Source organism: Oncorhynchus keta, chromosome 37, assembly GCF_023373465.1.
Source record: "Oncorhynchus keta strain PuntledgeMale-10-30-2019 chromosome 37, Oket_V2, whole genome shotgun sequence".
Taxonomy (NCBI): Eukaryota; Metazoa; Chordata; class Actinopteri; order Salmoniformes; family Salmonidae; genus Oncorhynchus; species Oncorhynchus keta.
In genome coordinates this window covers 9,018,325-9,042,606 of record NC_068457.1, presented here as the reverse complement: position 1 = coordinate 9,042,606, position 24,282 = coordinate 9,018,325, and the positions used below count along the sequence as shown (strand labels likewise).

At 43.5% G+C, this 24,282-nt stretch overlaps 1 protein-coding gene and 1 long non-coding RNA gene across 3 annotated transcripts in view; both read right to left on the bottom strand.

The window, feature by feature from the left end:
- The window catches only part of LOC118369975 (follistatin-related protein 1-like), a 29,666-nt gene extending 5,927 nt beyond the window's left edge, over positions 1-23,739 (bottom strand). The window contains exons 1-7 of the mRNA XM_052499073.1: positions 23,492-23,739; positions 23,317-23,373; positions 2,777-2,878; positions 2,346-2,475; positions 2,042-2,077; positions 1,574-1,704; positions 840-958 (exon numbers count right to left, since the gene is read on the bottom strand). Coding sequence (XP_052355033.1) covers positions 840-958; positions 1,574-1,704; positions 2,042-2,077; positions 2,346-2,475; positions 2,777-2,878; positions 23,317-23,373; positions 23,492-23,494 — 578 coding nt within the window. The 5' untranslated portion in view covers positions 23,495-23,739. The remainder of the gene's footprint in view (positions 1-839; positions 959-1,573; positions 1,705-2,041; positions 2,078-2,345; positions 2,476-2,776; positions 2,879-23,316; positions 23,374-23,491) is intronic.
- On the bottom strand, positions 7,029-12,968 carry LOC127916657 (uncharacterized). Of its 2 annotated transcripts, none has more exons than XR_008095456.1 (4): positions 10,134-12,968; positions 9,420-9,843; positions 8,295-8,453; positions 7,029-8,054 (listed from the first exon to the last, which is right to left on the bottom strand). It is a non-coding gene; the product is annotated as an uncharacterized LOC127916657 (long non-coding RNA). The 2 variants fall into 2 exon arrangements; XR_008095457.1 differs by lacking the exon at positions 10,134-12,968 and adding an exon at positions 9,950-9,991.
- Positions 23,740-24,282: the final 543 nt, after the last annotated feature.

Genomic DNA, 24,282 nt, shown 5'->3' with positions numbered 1-24,282 from the left:
GCTTGCATGCTTGCGTGCTTTGTTGTCTAGATTTCTATAAATAAAAGGAATATAATAATATAATATAATAATAATATAATAATAATAATAATAATATAATAATAATAATATGTACGCTCACCATGCTACACTTTGGTTCACTTCTTACGACGCCCGTGACAATATATTGATGTATTATACAGGTTGCCATTGCTTCTGTATACGGTAGTTTTATATCAATATGGCAATAACCAATTCACTGAAAGACCTCAATCAAATACCTATTAGCAGTGCAAGCAGTTGCTTCATCATGGCCTTTCCATTGCTTTCAATTGCTCCATGTACTCCATGTATTGAATTAAATTAGTGTTAGTCCCAGAAAATGGCTGTTTAACTTATTTTGAAGTCAAGTTCCTGATTTGGCGCTGGAAATTAAAACCCTGCTAATTTGCTTAGGCAGCTCATTAAGTGCTGAGCCCCATTTATAATATGATAATGTGTCGGGTGGAGAATTCTTCTCTTTTCTTCAAGCAGCAATTGAAAACAAATTATTGCCAGGTACAGTCATTAGTCTTTTAAGTAAGCATTCTTATTCAACACAGAAATCCACATTACCGAGATACCAATATGTTGAGATAAACCATCATTATGTTGCTACTACTTGAAGAGAATGCACTGCACTCAGCAAATATCAGTAAGTAACACTTACTGATATGAAAATGTATACGAACTCAAAACGTCTGGCTCTCAGTCAGGATCATTACGACATGATTATAAGACATTATGCCTTTAGAATGCATTATACCTGTCATGATTGACAGCTGTGCACTACTGACCCTGGGCCAGTGGTTGGGGCTCACCTGAGCAGGCGGTTGTTCTCCTCGTCAGCATGTGACGTAATGTTGATGGCTGTTTCGTTGTGCTGGAGGAACTTAAGGAACTCAGTGGAATCCAGCTGGGAGTCTCCATTGTCATTGTCCTGTAGGAATATTCATTCATACATTTTTAACATTTTATTGACTATGAAAAGAAATGGCGGAGACGACCATCAGAGCTCTGTGGGCTTTCTGTGAGAAGTGTCAACCACACAGGCACACAGGTGGAGATGATCTTGACTCTTGGGGGGGGCAGAGCAGGAGAGCTCTTGCATAACTGTTGTTATGTGATCAAGTGCTGGGCAGTGGGAAGAACGTCTGTTCTTGCTGTGGGGCGTTTTCCATGCTGTGTAGCTTGGCCCACAGAACAAACAGGATAACTAACTGACAGACGGGGAGAACTCTGTGAATTTTCAACTGATTCTGTCTCCTTACTGCTTACTGCTGCAAGTGAAGTGTATCATTCCGCTGCTTACGGAGTCATTAAGTAGTCCATACATGCTAACGGATTGTAATCTTAGCCGTTTTATTAAGGTGAGGACAGAGGAGGACTTTCTAGAAGTACAGGACTAGAAATAAATACACCTCCACTCCACTTTAAATACTGTGAGCTGTCCGGTACTTTTCCTTGCAGTTTTCCAGCAATAGTTCAACTACGAAAGCATCATTACCTCTCCACACACACACACACACACAAACACCCCACAAGTCCAACCTACCTTAAAGTACTTGAGCAGGATGTTGGAGAAGTTGGAGCCCTTGGCGAACCAGCCGTCAGGGACCACCTCATTCTGCAGCCACTGGATGACCCGGCTGCGCAACTCGTTCCTGTTGGCCAGGTAGCACACGACTACACAGGCAGAGAGGGAGAGAGTAGAGAGGGTCAGTACTGCAGACAGCTAAATGACCAAACAGACTCGCTCATATTTACAGCGTGTTTCTACTGGAACTAAGTATGTGAGAGTACTTCTGTTTGTGTGTGTGTGTTGGGTGGGGGCTGGTTGTGAGTGTGTGTGTGTTTCCCTTGAGCACATAGCTGTTGTGTGATAGTGTAAAGGAATATCCAACAGTGTATCTTCTACAGTGCATGCAAGGATAGTATAAAATGAACCTACTGCTATCATTAATCAATTATTCATTAACCTCTCTGAGACAATGGGCCTCATGACCTTAGGCAGTATACTTACTTGGGCTAGCAGCAACAGCTTCGTCTGTATTTTTCTCTGAAAGAAATCATAACACAATCAAAACAACTGCAAACAATTTGCTTAATCTCCTCTTTATTGCAGATTGTCCGTTGGAACACAGAAATAAAGTTCCCAGCACAGACTTTCCTATTCAAGGTAATGCTCTGTGATGGGAAGACCAGCAGTCATATTGAGTGTACATATGTGTTTCATTGAAATGTGTATGGTCTGAGGGGCTTTGTCCATTCTAGTAATATATTTCTATGCCTCAGACAACCTGGAGATTCTTTTCAGGGTCCCCTACCTTCACAGTGACCGTCGTGGTACACCTGGATCTTTAGGCCGGTCAGGCAGGCGTCGCGGTGGAGCTCACAGTGGTTGCGGTACGTCTTACCATTACTGCCACACACAGAGCGCTTGTGAGGTTTACATTGCTGAAGACAGAGAGAGAGAGTACCCATTTTCAATCTGTGGAGTGAGACATTTGGTCTTTGCCAGGAATGTGTGTGTGTGTATGTGTGAGAATGCATGCATGCATGCATGTGCGTACCGTGTGTGTGTGTGTGTGTTTGTGTGTGAGAGTGCAGGCATGCCTGCGTGTGTGTGTGTGTGTGTGTGTGTGTGTGTGTGTGTGTGTGTGTGTGTGTGTGTGTGTGTGTGTGTGTGTGTGTGTGTGTGTGTGTGTGTGTGTGTGTGTGTGTGTGTGTGTGTGTGTGTGTGTAGGCTAAGACTCACCTCGATGCACAGGCAGGAAGGTTCCCCTTTCTCTGTCACAGCACACTCCCTGCCAGCCCCACAGAATACATTGGCACACACCCTGGACTTGCTCTTCCCCTCCTCCAGGCAGAGACACAGAAGACATGGGAGATTATACATCTGATGCCTTCTACTTGTGTGATGATGTATGGACATCTGTGTAAATACAAATCAACATCTCCTCCTGCAAAGAAATTGAGATGACATTCCACTTCTTACATGCATTCTTCTAGTCTACATTATCTGAAAGATACAAGGAAACACCAAGGAAATGCATAAGAATGAACAGTACTGGAACCTGGTCTACTTGGCTTGTGTCAGATAACATTGTATTTGTGACCACATTTTACTCAATGACCACATTTTACATTTTACATTTTACATTTGACAGACAGACAGACAGACAGACAGACAGACAGACAGACAGACAGACAGACAGACAGACAGACAGACAGACAGACAGACAGACAGAAAGGAGAGAGTATTTTCTTCCAATATGACATCTTCGTGACCTAAATACAGTAATAGTTTATTATGACTCAAACCTTAACATGGTTGTTTTTCTGTTGTGTGTGTGACCTCTCCCTGTTTTAGAAAATATTTATTTGCCAAATAGGACGATGAAAGTTACACTTCCTTTGTTTGAATCGAAGGAAACCCATGTTTGTTTGTTTTTGGGACTAGGTCTGTTTCTTGTCTACAACTGGGCGCTGTAAGGTTTCTCCAAAGTGATCACTCACTGTTGTGTAGAATTGTGTACTCATTGTGTTTTGCTCACAATCAGTCCACACTCACTTCCTGTGTTTGAGTCGTACGGGTGTCTAGTAACTAGTGTTGCTGGTGTGAACCTCACAGAAACTCAGTGTTGGCCTTATAGTTCATTCTGTCTGTAAAATACCATGAGGGATTTTGGTATGTAGGTCAATGAGAGAGTGTCGAATTTGGAGTTAACCGGAGTTAAGTTATACTCAGGTAAGTAGATCGTTTAGAAACGAGATTCCTTGGATAACAGATGAAAGGCTCTCTCCCCAACTGATTGGTTCTTCTAACCCTATTAAAACCATGATTGGTTTGGTATGCCCCTGACGTACAGCTTTTTTTTTTTCAGTGTCTTGACGTTGCCCTATAAAACAAGTTAGGAGTGGATGGGAGAGTCACAGGTTGGACATGCTCCCAAATTCCTCATCTTGGCTCTGCAGGAGAATGTTTGCACCCTCGTTTCCCTTGAAATGTCTTTCTTCTTGTGGTCTCCAACTCACGCTATCTATCTCCCTCTGGACACATAAAGAGAGAAGTCAGTCCAGACCAGACGCTCCAGCAGTATGCATGCATGCTTTCATGAAGGCTGTCACTAGATGGCGACATGCCCTTCACTTCCTAGCGGTAGGTTTTCTAATGTGTACACCGTTACATTCTGTTTCAGATGTCTTGATATGTGTTACATTTTAAGAAACATACATGTCATTTCAATATAAATAGACTTTTTACACTCAAACACATACACAGAGAGAGAGCAAGAGAGAGAGAGAAAAGTGTGTTGCCCTTGTCTGCTATCTAAATCCTCCAGACTGATATCCAGACCCACAGTTGCAGATGGAAGTCTGAACAGCACGTTGACCTGTGACCTTTCATTCACAGCGAGAGCCGCTAAGCCACAGTGACTTTAGCATAACAATGTTTCAGCAAATGCCCTCACATACGCATAGTGACACATGTTCTCTCAGCCAACACAGTCAGTCAAAATACACCAGCACTTTTATAGGGCAGATGGTAGACAGACAGACACCGGACCAGTATGTCATGTAGTGTCCAGGTGACTAAATAACACAAACAAACCCACACACACACACACACACACATAATATATATATACACACACACACACACATTTGTTTAACTATACTTGTGGGGACCAAACAATTGATTCCTGTTCAAAATCCTCTTTTCCCTAACTCCTAACCCTTAACCCTTAACCGAACTCCTAACCCTAACTAATTATAACCCTAACCCTTAAGCCTAAATGTCCCCACTTGTCCCCACTTGTCTGTATTTTCCTTGTTTTACTATCCTTGTGAGGACTTCTAGTCCCCTCAAGGATAGTAAACCCCCACAGGGATGTATTCCTTTACGGGTCAACTCTTTCCCACAAGGCTCTGCTATTACGAAGACTACAGGAAATTCCTCCAAACAAATGGAAAACAGTGAGTGACACACTACAGCATTGTCCAGAAAGGGCCTTCCATTCAGGAAAACGGATATCAATCTATGTGAATCCAACATTTGGTGGTCCTTTGAACAGCCCAGAGATGAAGTAAACAGAGAAAGAACAAGACTGCTATGAAGCCAAGAGGTCTAACTTCCACCACAAAAGAGTAGTGGGTCAGGATGGTGAATGGGAGACCCTCTATTCTTCCAGTATAGCACAATACCATACCTTCAAGTTGGAATCCGCATGGCACCAATAAGATATTATATTTTCTATGCATATATGGGGGTGTTCCAATGGGGGACCATGTACAGACTGCAGCCTGGTGTCACAGATGGCATGACGGGGGGGGGTCAGAGATCACCAGCTGCCTGAGCCTAGTGACCCCTGACCTCTCATCATTGATATTTTTTGGTATTTTATTAGGATCCCCATTAGGGTCCACACAGCCACAGCTACACTTCCTGCCCAGCCACACAGCCGCAGCTACACTTCCTGCCCGGCCACACAGCCCTACTTAAGTAACAATCATAGGGGAGGACAAAATGGCGCCATAGCGAGAACACTGTGTTTCAGCGAGCTCCCGTGGCATTCGTCAATGTATATTTTTACATTCATCTCCTAGCTTGAAAAAGTGGTAGAATTGGCTAAATAAGTTATCCTACAATGAGTATTGATGGCTATTTCTCAAAAATCTCCGACAATATGCCCAACAGAACTACTAAGAACTCGACCAAAACCACCATCTCTGTAGATGTGCAGGAGGAGCTAGCTAACGTGAGTGATCGATGTTAAGATAAGAACGGTCTTGGAAGCAATAGCAGGCCATTTAGCTTAACTACAGAGGGTTGTCAAACGTGTTGATGAGGCAGAAGGAAGAATTGCTACAGTGGAAACTTCAACTACATCTATGGACACTAAGATAAAAGCACTTGAGAAACAGGTGCGCAAAATGGCGGAGCACATTGACGACTTGGATAATCGAGGACGCAGATGCAATATTCGTGTTGTGAGACTCCCGGAAAATTCTGAAGGGACACGTTCAGTTAAAAAAAATGAGGAATGGATCCCTGGCTACCTACAAATGGACACTAAGGCTGGTCATGTGAAGCTGGACAGAGCCCATCTCTCTCAAGCACCGATACCTGGTCCCAACCAGCGCCCGAGGCCAGTGGTTATAAAGTTCCACAACTTCACCGACAAGCAGCGCGTCATGGATGCGGCTAGAAACATCGGTTCTGACGGTAGTCAACATAAAGGTCCAAAGGTCTCATTCTTCAATGATCATTCCACAGCGGTTGTACGAAGACGCAAAGCGTTTGATGAGGCGAAGGCTCGACTCAAGAAATTGAAGATGGACTACGCACTGTTGTACCCGGCCACATTGAAGATTATGGTCAACGGATCGCCTAAAAAAGTCTACACACCTGAAGAGGCTGCTGCGTTTATTGACTCTCTCGGGTAAATAACTTTAAGCTGCACCTTAAGCTGGATAACTTTATTATTTTTATTTGAATCTGATCATGAAACAGTGGTGTGAGTCCTCACGTACTCCGGCTCAGTAATATTCGTATCTTTATTATTTTTCTTGCTAAAGTAATAGCCGCTATAGCTCAGGCTGAGATATGTGTGAATCCATATTGGTGCCCAGGCTTGGTTTTATGTGGAAGAGCCTCAATCTTCTTCTATTGATTTTCATTTCCATATATATATATAAAGGATGAGGCTATTGAGTGGCAATGCGGACTGAAGAGTCTACATTGGAGAGTTGAAATCCCCTGCATGTTAGCTAGTGGGGAAACCCCCTTTTGGATCTTTACAAGTTTCGTTTTTGGGTTTAGTATAGTTGGAGTTCAGTGTTTATATCGTTTGTTTATGCTCAGTGAGATAGAAGAGAGTTTAACACATGGAAAAAGGTACCACCCCACTTTTACAGTAGGATCCAGTCTGGATATTGAATGATCAAGGTGCAATGGCAGGTCACAGACTGCGTGTACGTACATGGACCATTAGAGGGAGCAAATAACCCCATTAAAAGGAAGAAGGTACTGTCTTTTTTTTTAAAAGAAGTAAATATTGATATTGTCCTGTTGCAAGAAACTCATTTGGATGATAAGGAGCATCTGAAATTGGGGGGGTTTGGTCAAGTGTTTTTCTCATCATTTACATCCAGAAGCAGAGGAGTAGCAATTCTGGTGAAAAAGAACTTACCACTTAAGGTCTTGAATTGTGTGGAAGATAAATTTGGTCGCTTTGTTATAATTAATGGTACTTTACAAGGGCAGAACTTTTCCATAATGAATATTTACTTCCCCCCTGCCCACCCCCCTGATTTCCTCACTAAGGTATTTCTAGACTTTTCAGAATTAAACTCAGACACTGCAGTGGTTGGAGGAGATTTTAATTGTTTTTTGAACCCCCTTATTGATAAGTTTCCCAGTGGTATAGCTTCACTCTCTCCTCAAGCTAAGTCACTTAAAGCTATTTGTGATGATCTGGGGCATGCTGATGTTTGGAGAACTTTTCATCCCTCCAACAGAGAGTTCACTTTCTTCTCTGCACCTCATGGATGTCAGACTAGAATAGATTACTTTTTTATGCCCAGGACGTCTTCACAGTCTGTTTCATCCGCTAGGATAGGAAGCATAGTCATATCTGATCATGCTGAGGTGATCCTGGACATAAAACTCAACGGGGCATCCAATCGGTCAAGACATTGGAGGTTGAATACAACCATTCTTAAAGACCGTACATTCACATCATATTTTATTACAGAGTTTAAAGCCTTTTTCTCTATTAACTCTCAATCAACAGATAACCCCTTGCTCCTTTGGGAAACCTGTAAAGCGTACGCCAGGGGTCTGATTATGTCATTCACAGCCACTAAGAGACGTGTAAAGTGTACGCCAGGGGTCTGATTATGTCATTCACAGCCACTAAGAGACCTGTAAAGCGTACGCCAGGGGTCTGATTATGTCCTACACAGCCACTAAGAGACCTGTAAAGCGTACGCCAGGGGTCTGATTATGTCCTACACAGCCACTAAGAGACCTGTAAAGTGTTCACAGCCAGTAAGAGACCTGTAAAGCGCCAGGAGACCTCTGATTATGTCATACACAGCCAGTAAGAGACCTGTAAAGTGTACGCCAGGGGTCTGATTATGTCATTCACAGCCACTAAGAGACCTGTAAAGTGTACGCCAGGGGTCTGATTATGTCATTCACAGCCACTAAGAGACCTGTAAAGTGTACGCCAGGGGTCTGATTATGTCATTCACAGCCACTAAGAGACCTGTAAAGTGTACGCCAGGGGTCTGATTATGTCATACACAGCCAGTAAGAGACCTGTAAAGTGTACGCCAGGGGTCTGATTATGTCATTCACAGCCACTAAGAGACCTGTAAAGTGTACGCCAGGGGTCTGATTATGTCATTCACAGCCACTAAGAGACCTGTAAAGTGTCATTCGCCAGGGAGACCTGTAAAGCTGATTTATGTCATTCACAGCCACTAAGAGACCTGTAAAGCGTACGCCAGGGGTCTGATTATGTCATTCACAGCCACTAAGAGACCTGTAAAGTGTACGCCAGGGGTCTGATTATGTCCTACACAGCCACTAAGAGACCTGTAAAGCGTCATTCGCCAGGGTAAAGCGTCTGATTATGTCATTCACAGCCAGTAAGAGACCTGTAAAGTGGTACTGATTATGTCATTCACAGCCAGGGTCTGATTATGTCATTCACAGCCAGTAAGAGACCTGTAAAGCGTACGCCAGGGGTCTGATTATATCATACACAGCCACTAAGAGACCTGTAAAGCGTACGCCAGGGGTCTGATTATGTCATTCACAGCCAGTAAGAGACCTGTAAAGTGTACGCCAGGGGTCTGATTATGTCATTCACAGCCACTAAGAGACCTGTAAAGTGTACGCCAGGGGTCTGATTATGTCCTACACAGCCACTAAGAGACCTGTAAAGTGTACGCCAGGGGTCTGATTATGTCATTCACAGCCAGTAAGAGACCTGTAAAGTGTACGCCAGGGGTCTGATTATGTCATTCACAGCCACTAAGAGACCTGTAAAGCGTGTAAAGTGCCAGGGTCTGATTATGTCCTACACATCCACTAAGAGACCTGTAATGCGTACACGCCAGAGACCTGTAAAGTCTGACTATGTCATACACAGCCACTAAGAGACCTGTAAAGTGTACGCCAGGGACCTGTCTGATTATGATTATGTCATACACAGCCAGTAAGAGACCTGTAAAGTGTACGCCAGTGGTCTGATTATGTCATTCACAGCCACTAAGAGACCTGTAAAGCGTACGCCAGGGGTCTGATTATGTCATTCACAGCCACTAAGAGACCTGTAAAGTGTACGCCAGGGGTCTGATTATGTCATACACAGCCAGTAAGAGACCTGTAAAGTGTACGCCAGGGGTCTGATTATGTCATTCACAGCCACTAAGAGACCTGTAAAGTGTACGCCAGGGGTCTGATTATGTCATACACAGCCAGTAAGAGACCTGTAAAGTGTACGCCAGGGGTCTGATTATGTCCTACACAGCCACTAAGAGACCTGTAAAGCGTACGCCAGGGGTCTGATTATGTCATACACAGCCACTAAGAGACCTGTAAAGTGTACGCCAGGGGTCTGATTATGTCATTCACAGCCACTAAGAGACCTGTAAAGCGTACGCCAGGGGTCTGATTATGTCCTACACAGCCACTAAGAGACCTGTAAAGCGTACGCCAGGGGTCTGATTATGTCATACACAGCCACTAAGAGACCTGTAAAGCGTACGCCAGGGGTCTGATTATGTCATTCACAGCCACTAAGAGACCTGTAAAGCGTACGCCAGGGGTCTGATTATGTCCTACACAGCCACTAAGAGACCTGTAAAGCGTACGCCAGGGGTCTGATTATGTCCTACACAGCCACTAAGAGACCTGTAAAGCGTACGCCAGGGGTCTGATTATGTCATTCACAGCCACTAAGAGACCTGTAAAGCGTTATGTCGCCAGGGACCTGTAAAGCGTGATTATTATGTCATTCACAGCCACTAAGAGACCTGTAAAGCGTCTGATTATGTCGCCAGGGGTCTGATTATGTCATTCACAGCCACTAAGAGACCTGTAAAGCGTACGCCAGGGGTCTGATTATGTCATTCACAGCCACTAAGAGACCTGTAAAGCGTACGCCAGGGGTCTGATTATGTCCTACACAGCCACTAAGAGACCTGTAAAGCGTACGCCAGGGGTCTGATTATGTCCTACACAGCCACTAAGAGACGGAAAAAGCGTGAAAAGCAAAAAACATTAGAGGGTGAATTAGGAACTAAAGAGAAGGACTGCCCTTATTACCGAGGAAGAGATAATGTTCGCAATTAAGAATCTGCAAAATGGTAAGGCCCCAGGACCAGACGGGTTTTGTAGTGAGTTCTATAAAGAGTTCCATGGCCTGATCCTTGAGCCATTGCGTGATATGTTTCACCACTCATTTACAAATGACCAGCTCCCTCAAACGCTGAGAGAAGCCAACATATCACTTATTCTCAAAAAGGGAAAATGTCCAGAGTCTTGTTCCTCGTACAGACCAATTTCCCTTCTGAATGTGGATAGAAAATTGCTTTCTAAAATTCTAGCCAGAAGATTATCGGACTCACTGCCACTAATTGTGAAAGGAGACCAAACTGGCTTCATTAAGGGCCGTAAGTCATGCATCAATGTCGGGCGGCTTCTTAATGTAATTCAAGCCTACCAGAAAAGTGCTATGGATGGTCTTGTGCTCTCCCTAGATGCTGAGAAAGCATTTGATCGTGTGGAGTGGTCTTACCTATTCTTTGCTCTAAATAAATTTGGTCTAGGGGACAACTTTATAAAATGGGTGAAAATGTAATATGATGATCCACAGGCTGCTGTCCTTACTAATGGGCTAAGGTCAAATAGCTTCTCTATATACAGAGGTACCAGACAGGGCTGTCCTTTGTCTCCTCTCCTCTTTGCACTCGTTATGGAACCACTGGCCGAGGCCATCAAGGTAACGCCTGCTATACAGGGGCTGCTCATTGGTGATGTTCACCATAAAATAAGCTTTATGCTGATGATGTCCTGATATTCATCTCTAGTCCCGAGACTTCAATTACATCTCTTATTAATATTATTGAATTATTCAGCGAATTCTCAGGCTACAAGATTAATTTAACTAAATCAGAGGCTATGTCACTCTGTACCTAATACTTCTCCCCCCTTCCCTTTTAAATAGTCTCCCTCAGGTTTTATGTATCTGGGTATATTTGTAACTCCTAAATTCCAGGAAATGTACAAAGACAATTTTGTTCCCTTGTTTGATACAATAAGACAGGATCTGGAGCGCTGGAACTCTCTCCCGATTTCTTGGTCGGGAAGAATATCCCTCTTGAAAATGAACATTTTACCTAGACCACTTTACCCAATCCAAATGATCCCAGTATTACTCTCCAATAAGGTAATAAAGGATGTAAATGGATGGCTAAGTTCCTTTATATGGAGTAAACGCAAGCCAAGACTTAAGATGGCAATATTGCAGCTGCCAAGTTCTATGGGTGGCTTGGATCTGCCCAATATCTGGTTCTATCAGTGGTGTGCCCACCTATGTTATATTTCTGACTGGATCACAAACAATGACTCCTCTATTTGGTTAGACATTGTGACTTCTCTTTCAAAATACTCCTTACAGGATCTTTTATTTTTCAGAAGTTTCAAGTCTGTAGAAGATCACTGCAATAATCCCATTACACTTAACACACTCAAAGTATGGAGGTCAGTTCAACGCTTCCTGGGAAGGTCCAAACTAACCTCTGCTCTTACCCCAATTCTTAACAACCCAGATTTTGGTCCAGGATTGTTGGATGCTTGCTTTCACTTTTGGCTTAATAAGGGCATACGCAGACTAAATGACTTATTTGCTGATAAGATTTGATTGTCATTTGAGCAGATGGTCGAGAAATATCGACTCCCAAAGCAGGACTTTTTCTGCTTCCTACAAGTAAGACATTATATTCTGAAGAGCACCACCTTAATTGGTAACCCTGATATGTCTGTCATTGAAAAAAAATTTTTTTTCCCCACAATGGAAAATGTCTGTAAGTCTGTTTTATGATGCTTTAAGGTCCTTTTCTGCTGTCAACACAGAGGGTGAAACAAGTGTGGGAGAAAGAATTGTCTGTTACTATTGACGAAGGGGGAGGACATTTGGAGAAATGCAAAAACAATATATATATGTAATCGTACTAGAGCAATCCAGTTAAGAATAATACACAGATTGCAGATATCCCCAAATCACAGACATGCTTTTAGCCCCACTTCCTCTTCTCCTCAGTCTCATAAATGTAAATCTGATACAGGCACCCTAACACATTGTTTATGGCCATGTACCAATATACAAAGATACTGGTCTGGTGTTCTGCAAGAAATTGAAAAGATCCTAGGGGTTGATCTAGAATTGGACCCAGTTTCTTTACTGTTAGTTCTCCCTAGTAGGCATGTTACTTCTGTGGGTAAGAGGAGGCTTTACAACATCCTTACCTTGGCAGCGAGGAAAAACATCCCTTTACAGTGGATTAGTGATAAGGTTCCTTCTATGAAAGATTGGCATAAGATACTATTTGAATGGGTGCCTCTGGAATATCTGACATGTACATTGCATTCTAAAACAGATCAGTTCTACAAAATATGGGAACCTTATCTAAATGACCTAGAACCTGAGGTATCAGCTATTATGCTGCAAGGATTCTCTTAGAATGGTGGGGATCTATGTATTTCAGAACTACACTGTACGTTCCATGTGTGGAACCTAACCTCTTGGTTTAAACTGAGCTTTTTTGTTTAATTTCTGTTTGTAAGTTTGTTTAAAATGTATGTATTGAGAGACGCAATGATGGGGATGGGGTGAGAGAAGCACCGAGCGGGAAGAGGAAAATGGTGTACGTATGTATTAGTGTGTATGTATGTGTGTATGTATGTATATATGTATATTATATATATATATATATATATATATATATATATATGCAGGTATGTGTAAGTGAGTGCTGGTTTTTGTGTGCTTTGTCTCTGTTGTTGTATCTCTTAATATGGGTGGAAATTGTGAAATTCCAATAAAAAATACTGTTACAAAAAGAACGTAACAATCATAACTATCTGCTGGCATGTCACTGCTTGGCTGGCATGTCACTGCTTGGCTGGCATGTCACTGCTTGGCTGGCATGTCACTGCTTGGCTGGCATGTCACTGCTTGGCTGGTATGTCACTGCTTGGCTGGCATGTCACTGCTTGGCTGGCATGTCACTGCTTGGCTGGTATGTCACTGCTTGGCTGGTATGTCACTGCTTGGCTGGCATGTCACTGCTTGGCTGGCATGTCACTGCCTGGCTGGCATGTCACTGCTTGGCTGGCATGTCACTGCTTGGCTGGTATGTCACTGCTTGGCTGGCATGTCACTGCTTGGCTGGCATGTCACTGCTTGGCTGGTATGTCACTGCTTGGCTGGTATGTCACTGCTTGGCTGGCATGTCACTGCTTGGCTGGCATGTCACTGCTTGGCTGGCATGTCACTGCTTGGCTGGTATGTCACTGCTTGGCTGGCATGTCACTGCTTGGCTGGCATGTCACTGCTTGGCTGGCATGTCACTGCTTGGCTGGCATGTCACTGCTTGGCTGGCATGTCACTGCTTGGCTGGCATGTCACTGCTTGGCTGGTATGTCACTGCTTGGCTGGTATGTCACTGCTTGGCTGGTATGTCACTGCTTGGCTGGTATGTCACTGCTTGGCTGGTATGTCACTGCTTGGCTGGCATGTCACTGCTTGGCTGGTATGTCACTCCTTGGCTGGCATGTCACTGCTTGGCTGGTATGTCACTGCTTGGCTGGCATGTAACTGCTTGGCTGGTATGTCACTGCTTGGCTGGCATGTCACTGCTTGGCTGGCATGTCACTGCTTGGCTGGCATGTCACTGCTTGGCTGGCATGTCACTGCTTGGCTGGCATGTCACTGCTTGGCTGGTATGTCACTGCTTGGCTGGCATGTCACTGCTTGGCTGGCATGTCACTGCTTGGCTGGCATGTCACTGCTTGGCTGGCATGTCACTGCTTGGCTGGCATGTCACTGCTTGGCTGGCATGTAACTGCTTGGCTGGCATGTCACTGCTTGGCTGGCATGTAACTGCTTGGCTGGCATGTCACTGCTTGGCTGGCATGTCACTGCTTGGCTGGCATGTCACTGCTTGGCTGGCATGTAACTGCTTGGCTGGCATGTCACTGCTTGACTGGCATGTCACTGCTTGGCTGGCATGTCACTGCTTGGCTGGCATGTCACTGCTTGGCTGGCATGTAACTGCTTGGCTGGCATGTCACTGCTTGGCTGGCATGTCACTGCTTGGCTGGCATGTCACTGCTTGGCTGGCATGTGTTTTGAAATTTTCACAGACAAAAGATATGCAGTCAAAAAAGTGACAAGTGACCAACAGCCTTGTGCAATCTCTCTCGCTCTATACAAGTATCCTAAGCTAAACAATCAAGAGGGTTTGCAGTTTTTTTCGATTCTATCGGCTCCATTGAGCCAGGCAAACCCAATCAAGCCCAACATTTGAAATTATTTTGAATACTATATGAACCTAGGCCTGACACACACATGCACACGCACGTACAGTAAGTGCACGCTCTCGCGCACACACACACACACACACACACACACACACACACACACACACACACACACACACACACACACACACACACACACACACACACACACACACACACACACACACACTGTATGATATGCAGGTCAGGTCGAGACCCCCTGTCTCAGGCATGAAATTAGTACACGTGAAGATTTATGGCAGGGTCGGTCCACAGGCCAAGAGCTGATGGTAAAAAAAGACATCCATCTTCAAGCTGTCTAACAGAGGAGCTGTACACACTTGAACACACACTTGAACACACACACACAGATTTGTTGGAGCTGGAGCGTCTGGTCTGGACTGACTTCTCTCTTTATGTGTCCAGAGGGAGATAGATAGCGTGAGTTGGAGACCACAAGAAGAAAGACATTTCAAGGGAAACGAGGGTGCAAACATTCCCCTGCAGAGCCAAGATGAGGAATTTGGGAGCATGTCCAACCTGTGACTCTCCCATCCACTCCTAACTTGTTTTATAGGGCAACGTCAAGACACTGAAAAAAAAAAGCTGTACGTCAGGGGCATACCAAACCAATCATGGCTTTAATAGGGTTAGAAGAACCAATCAGTTGGGGAGAGAGCCTTTCATCTGTTATCCAAGGAATCTCGTTTCTAAACGATCTACTTACCTGAGTATAACTTAACTCCGGTTAACTCCAAATTCGACACTCTCTCATTGACCTACATACCAAAATCCCTCATGGTATTTTACAGACAGAATGAACTATAAGGCCAACACTGAGTTTCTGTGAGGTTCACACCAGCAACACTAGTTACTAGACACCCGTACGACTCAAACACAGGAAGTGAGTGTGGACTGATTGTGAGCAAAACACAATGAGTACACAATTCTACACAACAGTGAGTGATCACTTTGGAGAAACCTTACAGCGCCCAGTTGTAGACAAGAAACAGACCTAGTCCCAAAAACAAACAAACATGGGTTTCCTTCGATTCAAACAAAGGAAGTGTAACTTTCATCGTCCTATTTGGCAAATAAATATTTTCTAAAACAGGGAGAGGTCACACACACAACAGAAAAACAACCATGTTAAGGTTTGAGTCATAATAAACTATTACTGTATTTAGGTCACGAAGATGTCATATTGGAAGAAAATACTCTCTCCTTTCTGTCTGTCTGTCTGTCTGTCTGTCTGTCTGTCTGTCTGTCTGTCTGTCTGTCTGTCTGTCTGTCTGTCTGTCTGTCTGTCTGTCTGTCTGTCTGTCTGTCTGTCTGTGTGTGTGTGTGTGTGTGTGTGTGTGTGTGTGTGTGTGTGTGTGTGTGTGTGTGTGTGTGTGTGTGTGTGTGTGTGCGTGCGTGTGTGTGTGTGTGTGTGTGGACTCCTTTGGATGAGTAATGGACAGATACCGTTCAATGACAAACCAGTCACACCCTATCTGTAACTTCAAGATTTTGTCACCTTTGTCACCAAAGCTTCAAAAGGCTTTACATAAAATGTAATTGCCAATGTCACATTTCTCTTTGAAAGCCAGTAATAAAGGCTGTAGAGGCTGATTGTACTCTATATTATACTGATTATACTCTTTCATTCTAAAGTGCCTTCCAGGAGAGGAGCGCGTGTATCATAACTTACAAAGACCCAAATCACTAGGCCCACAGTGTACTGAACATATGAGCCCCATTAGTCCTTTGCAGGCAGACAACAAAACAATTGAGATGGAGGTAGAGGAAATGTTGTTTTTGTACCGTAACCTCCGTCTCATGTAAGGCTGTGTCTGTGGCTATTGGGGAAGGGGGGCTTATCCATCTGAACAGAAGGACAAACAAAGAAGGGCCTCTTGTCTCCCTGCTGAGACAATATGCGGGTAACTGCCAAAATGAAGGAGGCGCCTACTTGGTATCTTAATAGGGCGGTGGACGACCACGAGCCAGAACAGCTTCAAAGCACCTTGGCATAAATTCTAAAAGAGTCTGGAAGTCTATTGTAGGGATGCGACACCATTCTTCCACGAGAAATTGTATCATTTGGTGTTTTGTTGATGGTGGTGGAAACCGCTGTCTGAGGCGCCGCTCCAGAATGTCCCATAAGTGTTCAACTGGGTTTAGATATGGGACGGCCATGGCATATGGTTTACAATGTGTTCATGCTCATCAAACCATTCAGTGACCACCCGTGCCCCATGGATGGGGGCATTGTCATCCTATGGGGGCATAGCCATGGTAGCCAAAATAATGTAAAGAAAAAAGAAATTGTGCCGTCTGGTTTGCATAATATTTAAAGGATTTTTAGACTTTTAATTTTCATACTTAAGTATATTTGAGCAATTACATTTACTTGTGTTACTTAAGTATATTTAAAACCAAATCCTCTTAGACTTTGAATCAAGTAGTATTTCACTGGGTGACTTTCACTTTTACTTGAGTAATTTATCATCTTTACTTTTACTCAAGTATGACAATTGGGTACTTTTTCCAGCAATTACGTTCCACACAGTACAGAACTACATGTAACTGCAGAACAACTTCAAACTTGCCTGATCCATCTACGTAACATCATGATTTTGGTATAAACTACACACACAAGTCAATAATAATCAGTTAAGTCGTGTCTTAATAAGTGTGTCTAAAGTGAACAGCATTCTTTCGCTCTACTATAGTCAATCTCCCAGGTTAGGTCCAAATGAGAGAGTTCACCCCAGATACCAGGCATTCCTGCCCAGGTCAAAGGCCTGATTCGGGGGACTGCTCACCCAGACAAACCCTCTGACTTCCAGGGCCATGGCTGCTCGCTCCAGCTATGCTGACCCATTTAGCACTTGCACAGCCCACCTCCTGCTGCTTAGCCTACACACACACACACACACACACGCACGCACGCACGGCACGCACGGCACACACGCACGCACGCACGCACGCACGCACGCACGCACGCACGCACGCACGCACGCACACACACACACACACACACACACACACACACACACACACACACACACACACACACACACACACACACACACACACACACACACACACACACACACACACGCCAAACGAACGTACACACAAATAAATGCACTCACGCACTGGAATGATCGCACCCATGCATGAGCGCACATACACATTAGTGATGGGGGAGAAAACAATACAATTACATATTGGGATATTATTTTTGGCGATATATCATATCGTATCGTTTTAACAACATTGCAATATTATTTTTGTGCTAGTTTGCTGTAGCTATGCCAAAACGTTCCTTTATAGCATGTTCTCCATCTCCTTTCTAAATAGGGAGCCCATTTGTTTCCAGCACTTTCATTTCCATGACTGATCAAAACTCATTTTATCATGGCTCTCTCGTCTGCAGCAGATGGTGAGCAATATGTTTGAAACACCAGATCGCAATAAAATCACAGCATCGAATTGCAATACATATAGAATCGTGAGAATCGCAATACATATCGTGATAATATCGTATTGAGAGGTCCCTGGGAATTCCCAGTCCTAATACACAAGGGTCTGAGCTGTGTGTGAAACCATCACCATGTTGGGAAGTAAGCTGCTGTCGGGAGGGTGAGGGAGGTAGGGGGATACTAGACTTCCACAATGGGGGGGTCAGAGGGCTTTGATCATGGGGGAGGTGACCCTGTGTGGCCCCTGGCTTGTAAGAGGACATCTGGCCTGAGGTGGCCCAGCTGGGAGTGAAACTTTGTCAACTCCATATCAGTCTTTACGAGACATCTTCAAGAAGAAGCAGCTGCTTAACCACAGGATTTGTGTAAACTACAGAGGCGGGATTAGAAGACACTAGCACAAAGTGATTATTTGACAACTGTGACTTGTTAACCTCTCAGTTTTAGACCCTGAGTCGGGCATCAGATAGGTCAATAGGTACTAATAATAGTCGCCCCCCTAAAATGGTACCTGACAAAGTGAATTGAGTCAACGCATATATCTTTCATTATGTCATGAATCACAGTTGTTTCCAAAGCTGGCAATGAGTTTGTTCTACTTCCTTGTTTAATTTTGCGTTCCCAACAAGCAGTATGCTTGCAGAAATAAATGAAAAAACATGGATTCCCTGAACAAAACACACATTTCACATTAAGCTTTACAGAGCTAGTAGGGCGTTAAGGGGGGGGGGGGAGTGAATTCCTCATAGGCTCTCCGACGCCTCGGCTCGAATCCAAAAAGGCCAGCTTCTAACCCAAAGAACTCGCAGCATTTTCCTCCACTCACACGTTCCACCTGAGCAGTGACAACTCGGCCCGTGTTACAAAAAAGTTTAGATACAAATTCTATGTGAGAACACCCTTTCTGATTCTCCCTCTTTTCCAGTTCTCTTCACAGATCTCCTTGGGAGTTGCGGCTGAGTTTGCAGTGTCCTAGCTGCTACTGTAGAATGTATTCTCTTTATTTGTCTGTCGCTCTAAAATGAGCATTGAAAGAATTCCATGCATTTAAATTAGAATATTGATAGACAGATTGGCATCATCCATTATGTATTAAAAGCTTTCATTAATGAGATCTTGGAGAGGTTATAAACAGACATTCCACAGGCTCTCATTCATTCTTTGATCATCTCTGACAAATGAATTTCTTAATTCATTCACTGTATTAAAAGTGATTGGTTTAGATAGAGCGTCTCGTTCCTAACGGCTGTTTGAACCAATAAAAGCAAAGGTGATGTCATGATCAAAAAGGGCGGGCTCTAACAGCCTAATCAGCCTATAGCCTTATTGTTTCAAGTTCGTTCTCATGCTGGGTGAATGGAATGCCGTTACAGTGCTTCTCTCATCCACCCAAAAGCCTTCTATATACTGTACCATCTCCCATCTCCTTGGGAAGCTCTGTCCACTCAACTCCTCTCCCCTCTAACTGTCTATAGCTCCCCTCTTCTCCCCTCCTCGTCCCCGTCCTCCCTCCCTCTCTACCCAGGCCAGTCTCTCAACTAACTCTCATCGCCTATATCTCACTCTTGTTCCTCACTTCTTCATCCCACTCTCTCTCTCTCTCTCCTATCCACTTTCTTCCACCCTCCTGTCTCAAACTCTTCTTTTTCTGTCTATAACTCATCTCCCTCTCTCCCTGGCTAGTCTTGGCTGGTGCTGAGTGGTGTCATGGCAGAACGGGTGTGTTCCTGTGTTGCTCTGTGCAGGCGGAGAGGGTGAGCTAATGACTGACAGATGTTTAGAGGAGGAGGAGACTCTCTAGGACAAGACATTCTTAAGCAGAGCACTGTTCCAATCACACACTGGTGAATAGGGCCACGCTAGCACACAATAAACGTATAAACAGTTCTAAACAGTTCTAGACCATTCTGTTAATACAAGACAACCTTGCTGTAAATAGCCTTTCTACACCACAAGATTGTGTTTATCAGTAGGCGGTTATGCACTCATTTGTGCTGTGTTCCTTATCAGCCATCCAGGCCACAGCTTCAGTCATCCAGACCACATTTTGAGACTAATTGCCCCCCTAATAGGGCTAGAAATTGGCTGGTTTTCTCTCTGTCTCCTTCTCTCTCTCTCTCTCTCCCTTTCTTTCTCTCACTCTCCTTCTCTCGCTCGGGGAAACATGCCAGACAGGGAGAGAGCGGGCAGAGACAAAAGAGAAAGAAAGAGAGGGGGAAACCTTAAACTGGCATAGAACACAGTGAAAAAACATCAACCTTTCCCTTAATGAGCTTTACAAGCTGCTCTGTGTAGGAGAGCATTCTTGGATGGCTCTGAAGTGGTATAATAGAGAAGACATCAAAACTAGGAAATAACATATCTATGGAACGATGTAGTAACCAAAAAAGTGCTAAACAAATCCAAATATATTTGAGATTCTTCAAAGCAGCCACCCTTTCCCTTGATGACAGCTTGCACACTCTTGGCATTCTCTCAACCAGCTTCATGAGGTAGTCACCTGGAATGCATTTCAATTAACAGGTGTGCCTTCTTAAAAGTTAATGTGTGGAATTTCTTTCCTTCTTAATGTGTTTGAGCCAATCAGCTGTGTTGTGACAAGGTATACAGAAGATAGCCCTATTTGGTAAAAGACCAAGTCCATATTATGGCAAGAACAGCTCAAATAAGCAAAGTGAAACGACAGTCCATCATTACTTTAAGACATGAAGTTCAGTCAATACGGAAGATTTCAAGAACTTTGAAAGTTTCTTCAAGTGTAATCGCAAAAACCATCAAATGCTAGGATGAAACTGGCTCTCATGAGGACCGTCACAGGAATGGAAGACGCTGAGTTACCTCTGCTGCAGAGGATAAGTTAATTAGAGTTAATTGCAGATTGCAGCCCAAATAAATGCTTCACAGAGTTCAAGTAACAGACACATCTTAACATCAACGGTTCAGACGAGACTGCGTGAATCAGGCTTCATGGTTGAATTGCTGCAAAGAAACCACTACTAAAGGACAACCACTACTAAAGGACAAACATGGGCTAAGAAACACGAGCAATGGACATTAGACCTATGGAAATTTGTCCTTTGGTCTGGTGTCCAAATTTGAGATTTTTGGTTCAACCGCCGTGTCTTTGTGAGACGAGGTGTGGGTGAACGGATGATCTCCGCCTGTGTATTTCCCACCGTAAAGCATGGAGGAGGAGGTGTTATGGTGTGGGGGTGCTTTGCTGGTGACATTGTCTGTGATTTATTTAGAATTCACACTTAACCAGCATGGCTACCACAGCATTCTGCAGCGATACGCCATCCCATCTGGTCTGGGCTCTGGGGGACTATCATTTGTTTTTCAACAGGACAATGACCCAAAACACCTCCAGGCTGTGTAAGGGCTATTTTACGAAGAAGGGGAGTGATTGAGTGCTGCATCAGATGCACTGGCCTCCACAATCCCCCAACCAAATTCAAATAGTTTGTGATGAGTCGGCCCGCAGAGTAATTGAAAAGCAGCAAACAAATGTTCAGCATATGTGGGAACTCCTTCAAGACTGTTGGAAAAGCATTCCAGGTGAAGCTGGTTGAGAGAATGCCAAGCGGGTGCAAAGCTGTCATCAAGGCAAATGGTGGCTATTTGAAGAATCTCGAATATGAAATATATTTGTTTGACACTTTTTTGGTACTAAATGATTCCATGTGTTATTTCATAGTTTTGATGTCTTCACTATTATTCTACAATGTAGAAAATAGTACAAATAAAGAAAAACCCTTCAATGAGTAGGTGTGTTCAAACTTTTGACCGGTACTGTATATATGTATGTGTGTGTGTGTGTGTGTTCTAAAACTTTTGACCAGTAGTGTATGTATGTGTGTGTGTGTGTGTGTGTGTGTGTGTGTGTGTGTGTGTGTGTGTGTGTGTGTGTGTGTGTGTGTGTGTGTGTGTGTGTGTGTGTGTGTGTGTGTGTGTGTGTGTGTTCTAAAACTTTTGACCGGTAGTGTATGTGTGTGTGTGTTCTAAAACTTTTGACCAGTAGTGTATGTATGTATGTGTGTGTGTGTGTGTGTGTGTGTGTGTGTGTGTGTGTGTGTGTGTGTGTGTGTGTGTGTGTGTGTGTGTGTGTGTGTGTGTGTTCTAAAACTTTTAACCGGTAGTGTATGTGTGTGTGTGTTCTAAAACTTTTGACCAGTAGTGTATGTGTGTGTGTGTTCTAAAACTTTTGACCAGTAGTGTATGTATGTATGTATGTGTGTGTGTGTGTGTGTGTGTGTGTGTGTGTGTGTGTGTGTGTGTGTGTGTGTGTGTGTGTGTGTGTGTGTGTGTGTGTGTGTGTGTGTGTGTGTGTGTGTGCGTGCCTACGTTTGTGCATGTGTGTGTGCACGCTTGCCTAACTCTAGTGCTTGTGTGTGTGTGGTTGAGGGGCGACAAAAAAAAATCCTCATTGTCTTTCCCAATTGTTTGTTATATTGGTCTATTTTCTCTGGGACCATCAATCACCTCTCTGGCCACAACAGCACAAGACCAGTTAATTAACAACTGCCATGAACCTAGCCAGAGCCACCAACCAGAGCCATGTCAGCAATACTACACTGGAGGTCAATTACCAAAGTGGCAGGCTCTACAAACAACTGTGAACAACTGTTCCTTCATGGAAACCAATCAGAAGTAGTTTACTGGCAACAGGGGTGAACCCCCCCCCCCCAAAAAAACAATGCTGAAGTGAAGTACATCATTCAACAGCAGTGATCAGGATTTGCTTGATATAAATGGAAGGCAGACATCACATTAATTATCTTCTAATGTTCACCGAAATATATGAGTCTGTATGATAAAGACGATTCATAGAGATACTGATGGTTTGGAGCCAATTAGAATATGCTGCTATTTCATTGGCGCATAATGTACACACAACATGCACTCAAAGGCACTGGTTTAGTGAATGTTGACATTACATCTTTGAAGCTGGACAGATGTGCAAGACTCCGCCTCTTCTTTTTCTGAACTCTGTCTTCTTTAAATGACTGTGTTTAGTTATTTAATATACAAATATACACGCATCAGACTGTCCCAAGTTAAATTGACCAATCAGACAAGCACGTTACTGTTGGATTATGTACAATAGCCAAATAATTACAAAGTACATTTTTTGGGGGGAAAAGGAAAACCTTTGTTTGTCAACAGACGAATTGTCCTCTAGAGCGTATATTTAAAAAAATCTAAATAATAAAAAGCATTTACCTCGGCATGACAGCAAACGACTGCGACTAGTAGACACAAAAGGACACTTCGAAACATCTGCGGAGAACACAAATAATACAGTTGCTTCAGTGACAGCCTGACAGTCAAAACATAGCAAAACGGAAGAAACCTAAGTATTTATGAAAACGATGTCTTCCTTTTTTTCAAAACGTACCATGTTAGCGGGTGATGACCCAAAGGCAAAGGGGAGACGGCAGTGTTCCGACTGAGACAAAGGAGGAGAGGAAAATTAGATTGGCGAAATCTGAGCACCACGGAGGAATTTCCCCGTCTGTCTCCCCCTTCTGTGACTTGGCCAATAGAGCTCGATGCACTCGAATCGGGACGGAGAAACTGCAGCAAGAAGTGAAGTGCTCAAGGATGGACAAACGACGTGGAGAGAGTTGATTCAACGTTTAATGTTATCAAAAAATACATGTGGAATCCATGGTTACTTATTTGACTTACTCAGGAACCATGGATGGCATGGTTACGCAGGAGATTTAAATTTTAAAAATCCCTCCCAAATTTCTGTGTTTAAAAAAATATATATATCATAGGCTAATCATATCATAATAAGTACACAACAATATGTGCTATTCCACATTGATTCAAAACTTTTCATATCTTAATAGTTTATCAAACGTGCAAAGTCCAGTGCACAGTGGCTTCGCATGTAGATGTCAGTTTGTCCATCATGGGATATAAAGAATGCAGCACCGCCCTCTGACGGTAAGTTATAACACCTACCCTAGATGTACAGTAAGTACAGTAGTATGTATACCTGACAAGATAATGATGTGGATCATAAATCAAATTGTATAGATTTATTGATTTTGAAGAATGCACGCATATACAACACAATGCAAAAAAGAAAAGTAAGAATGTGCTATTTCAAATCGATGCATTACTGTAAAAAAAAAATGTACATGAAAAATATTTTAACTCTTCTTGCACAAAAAAAAT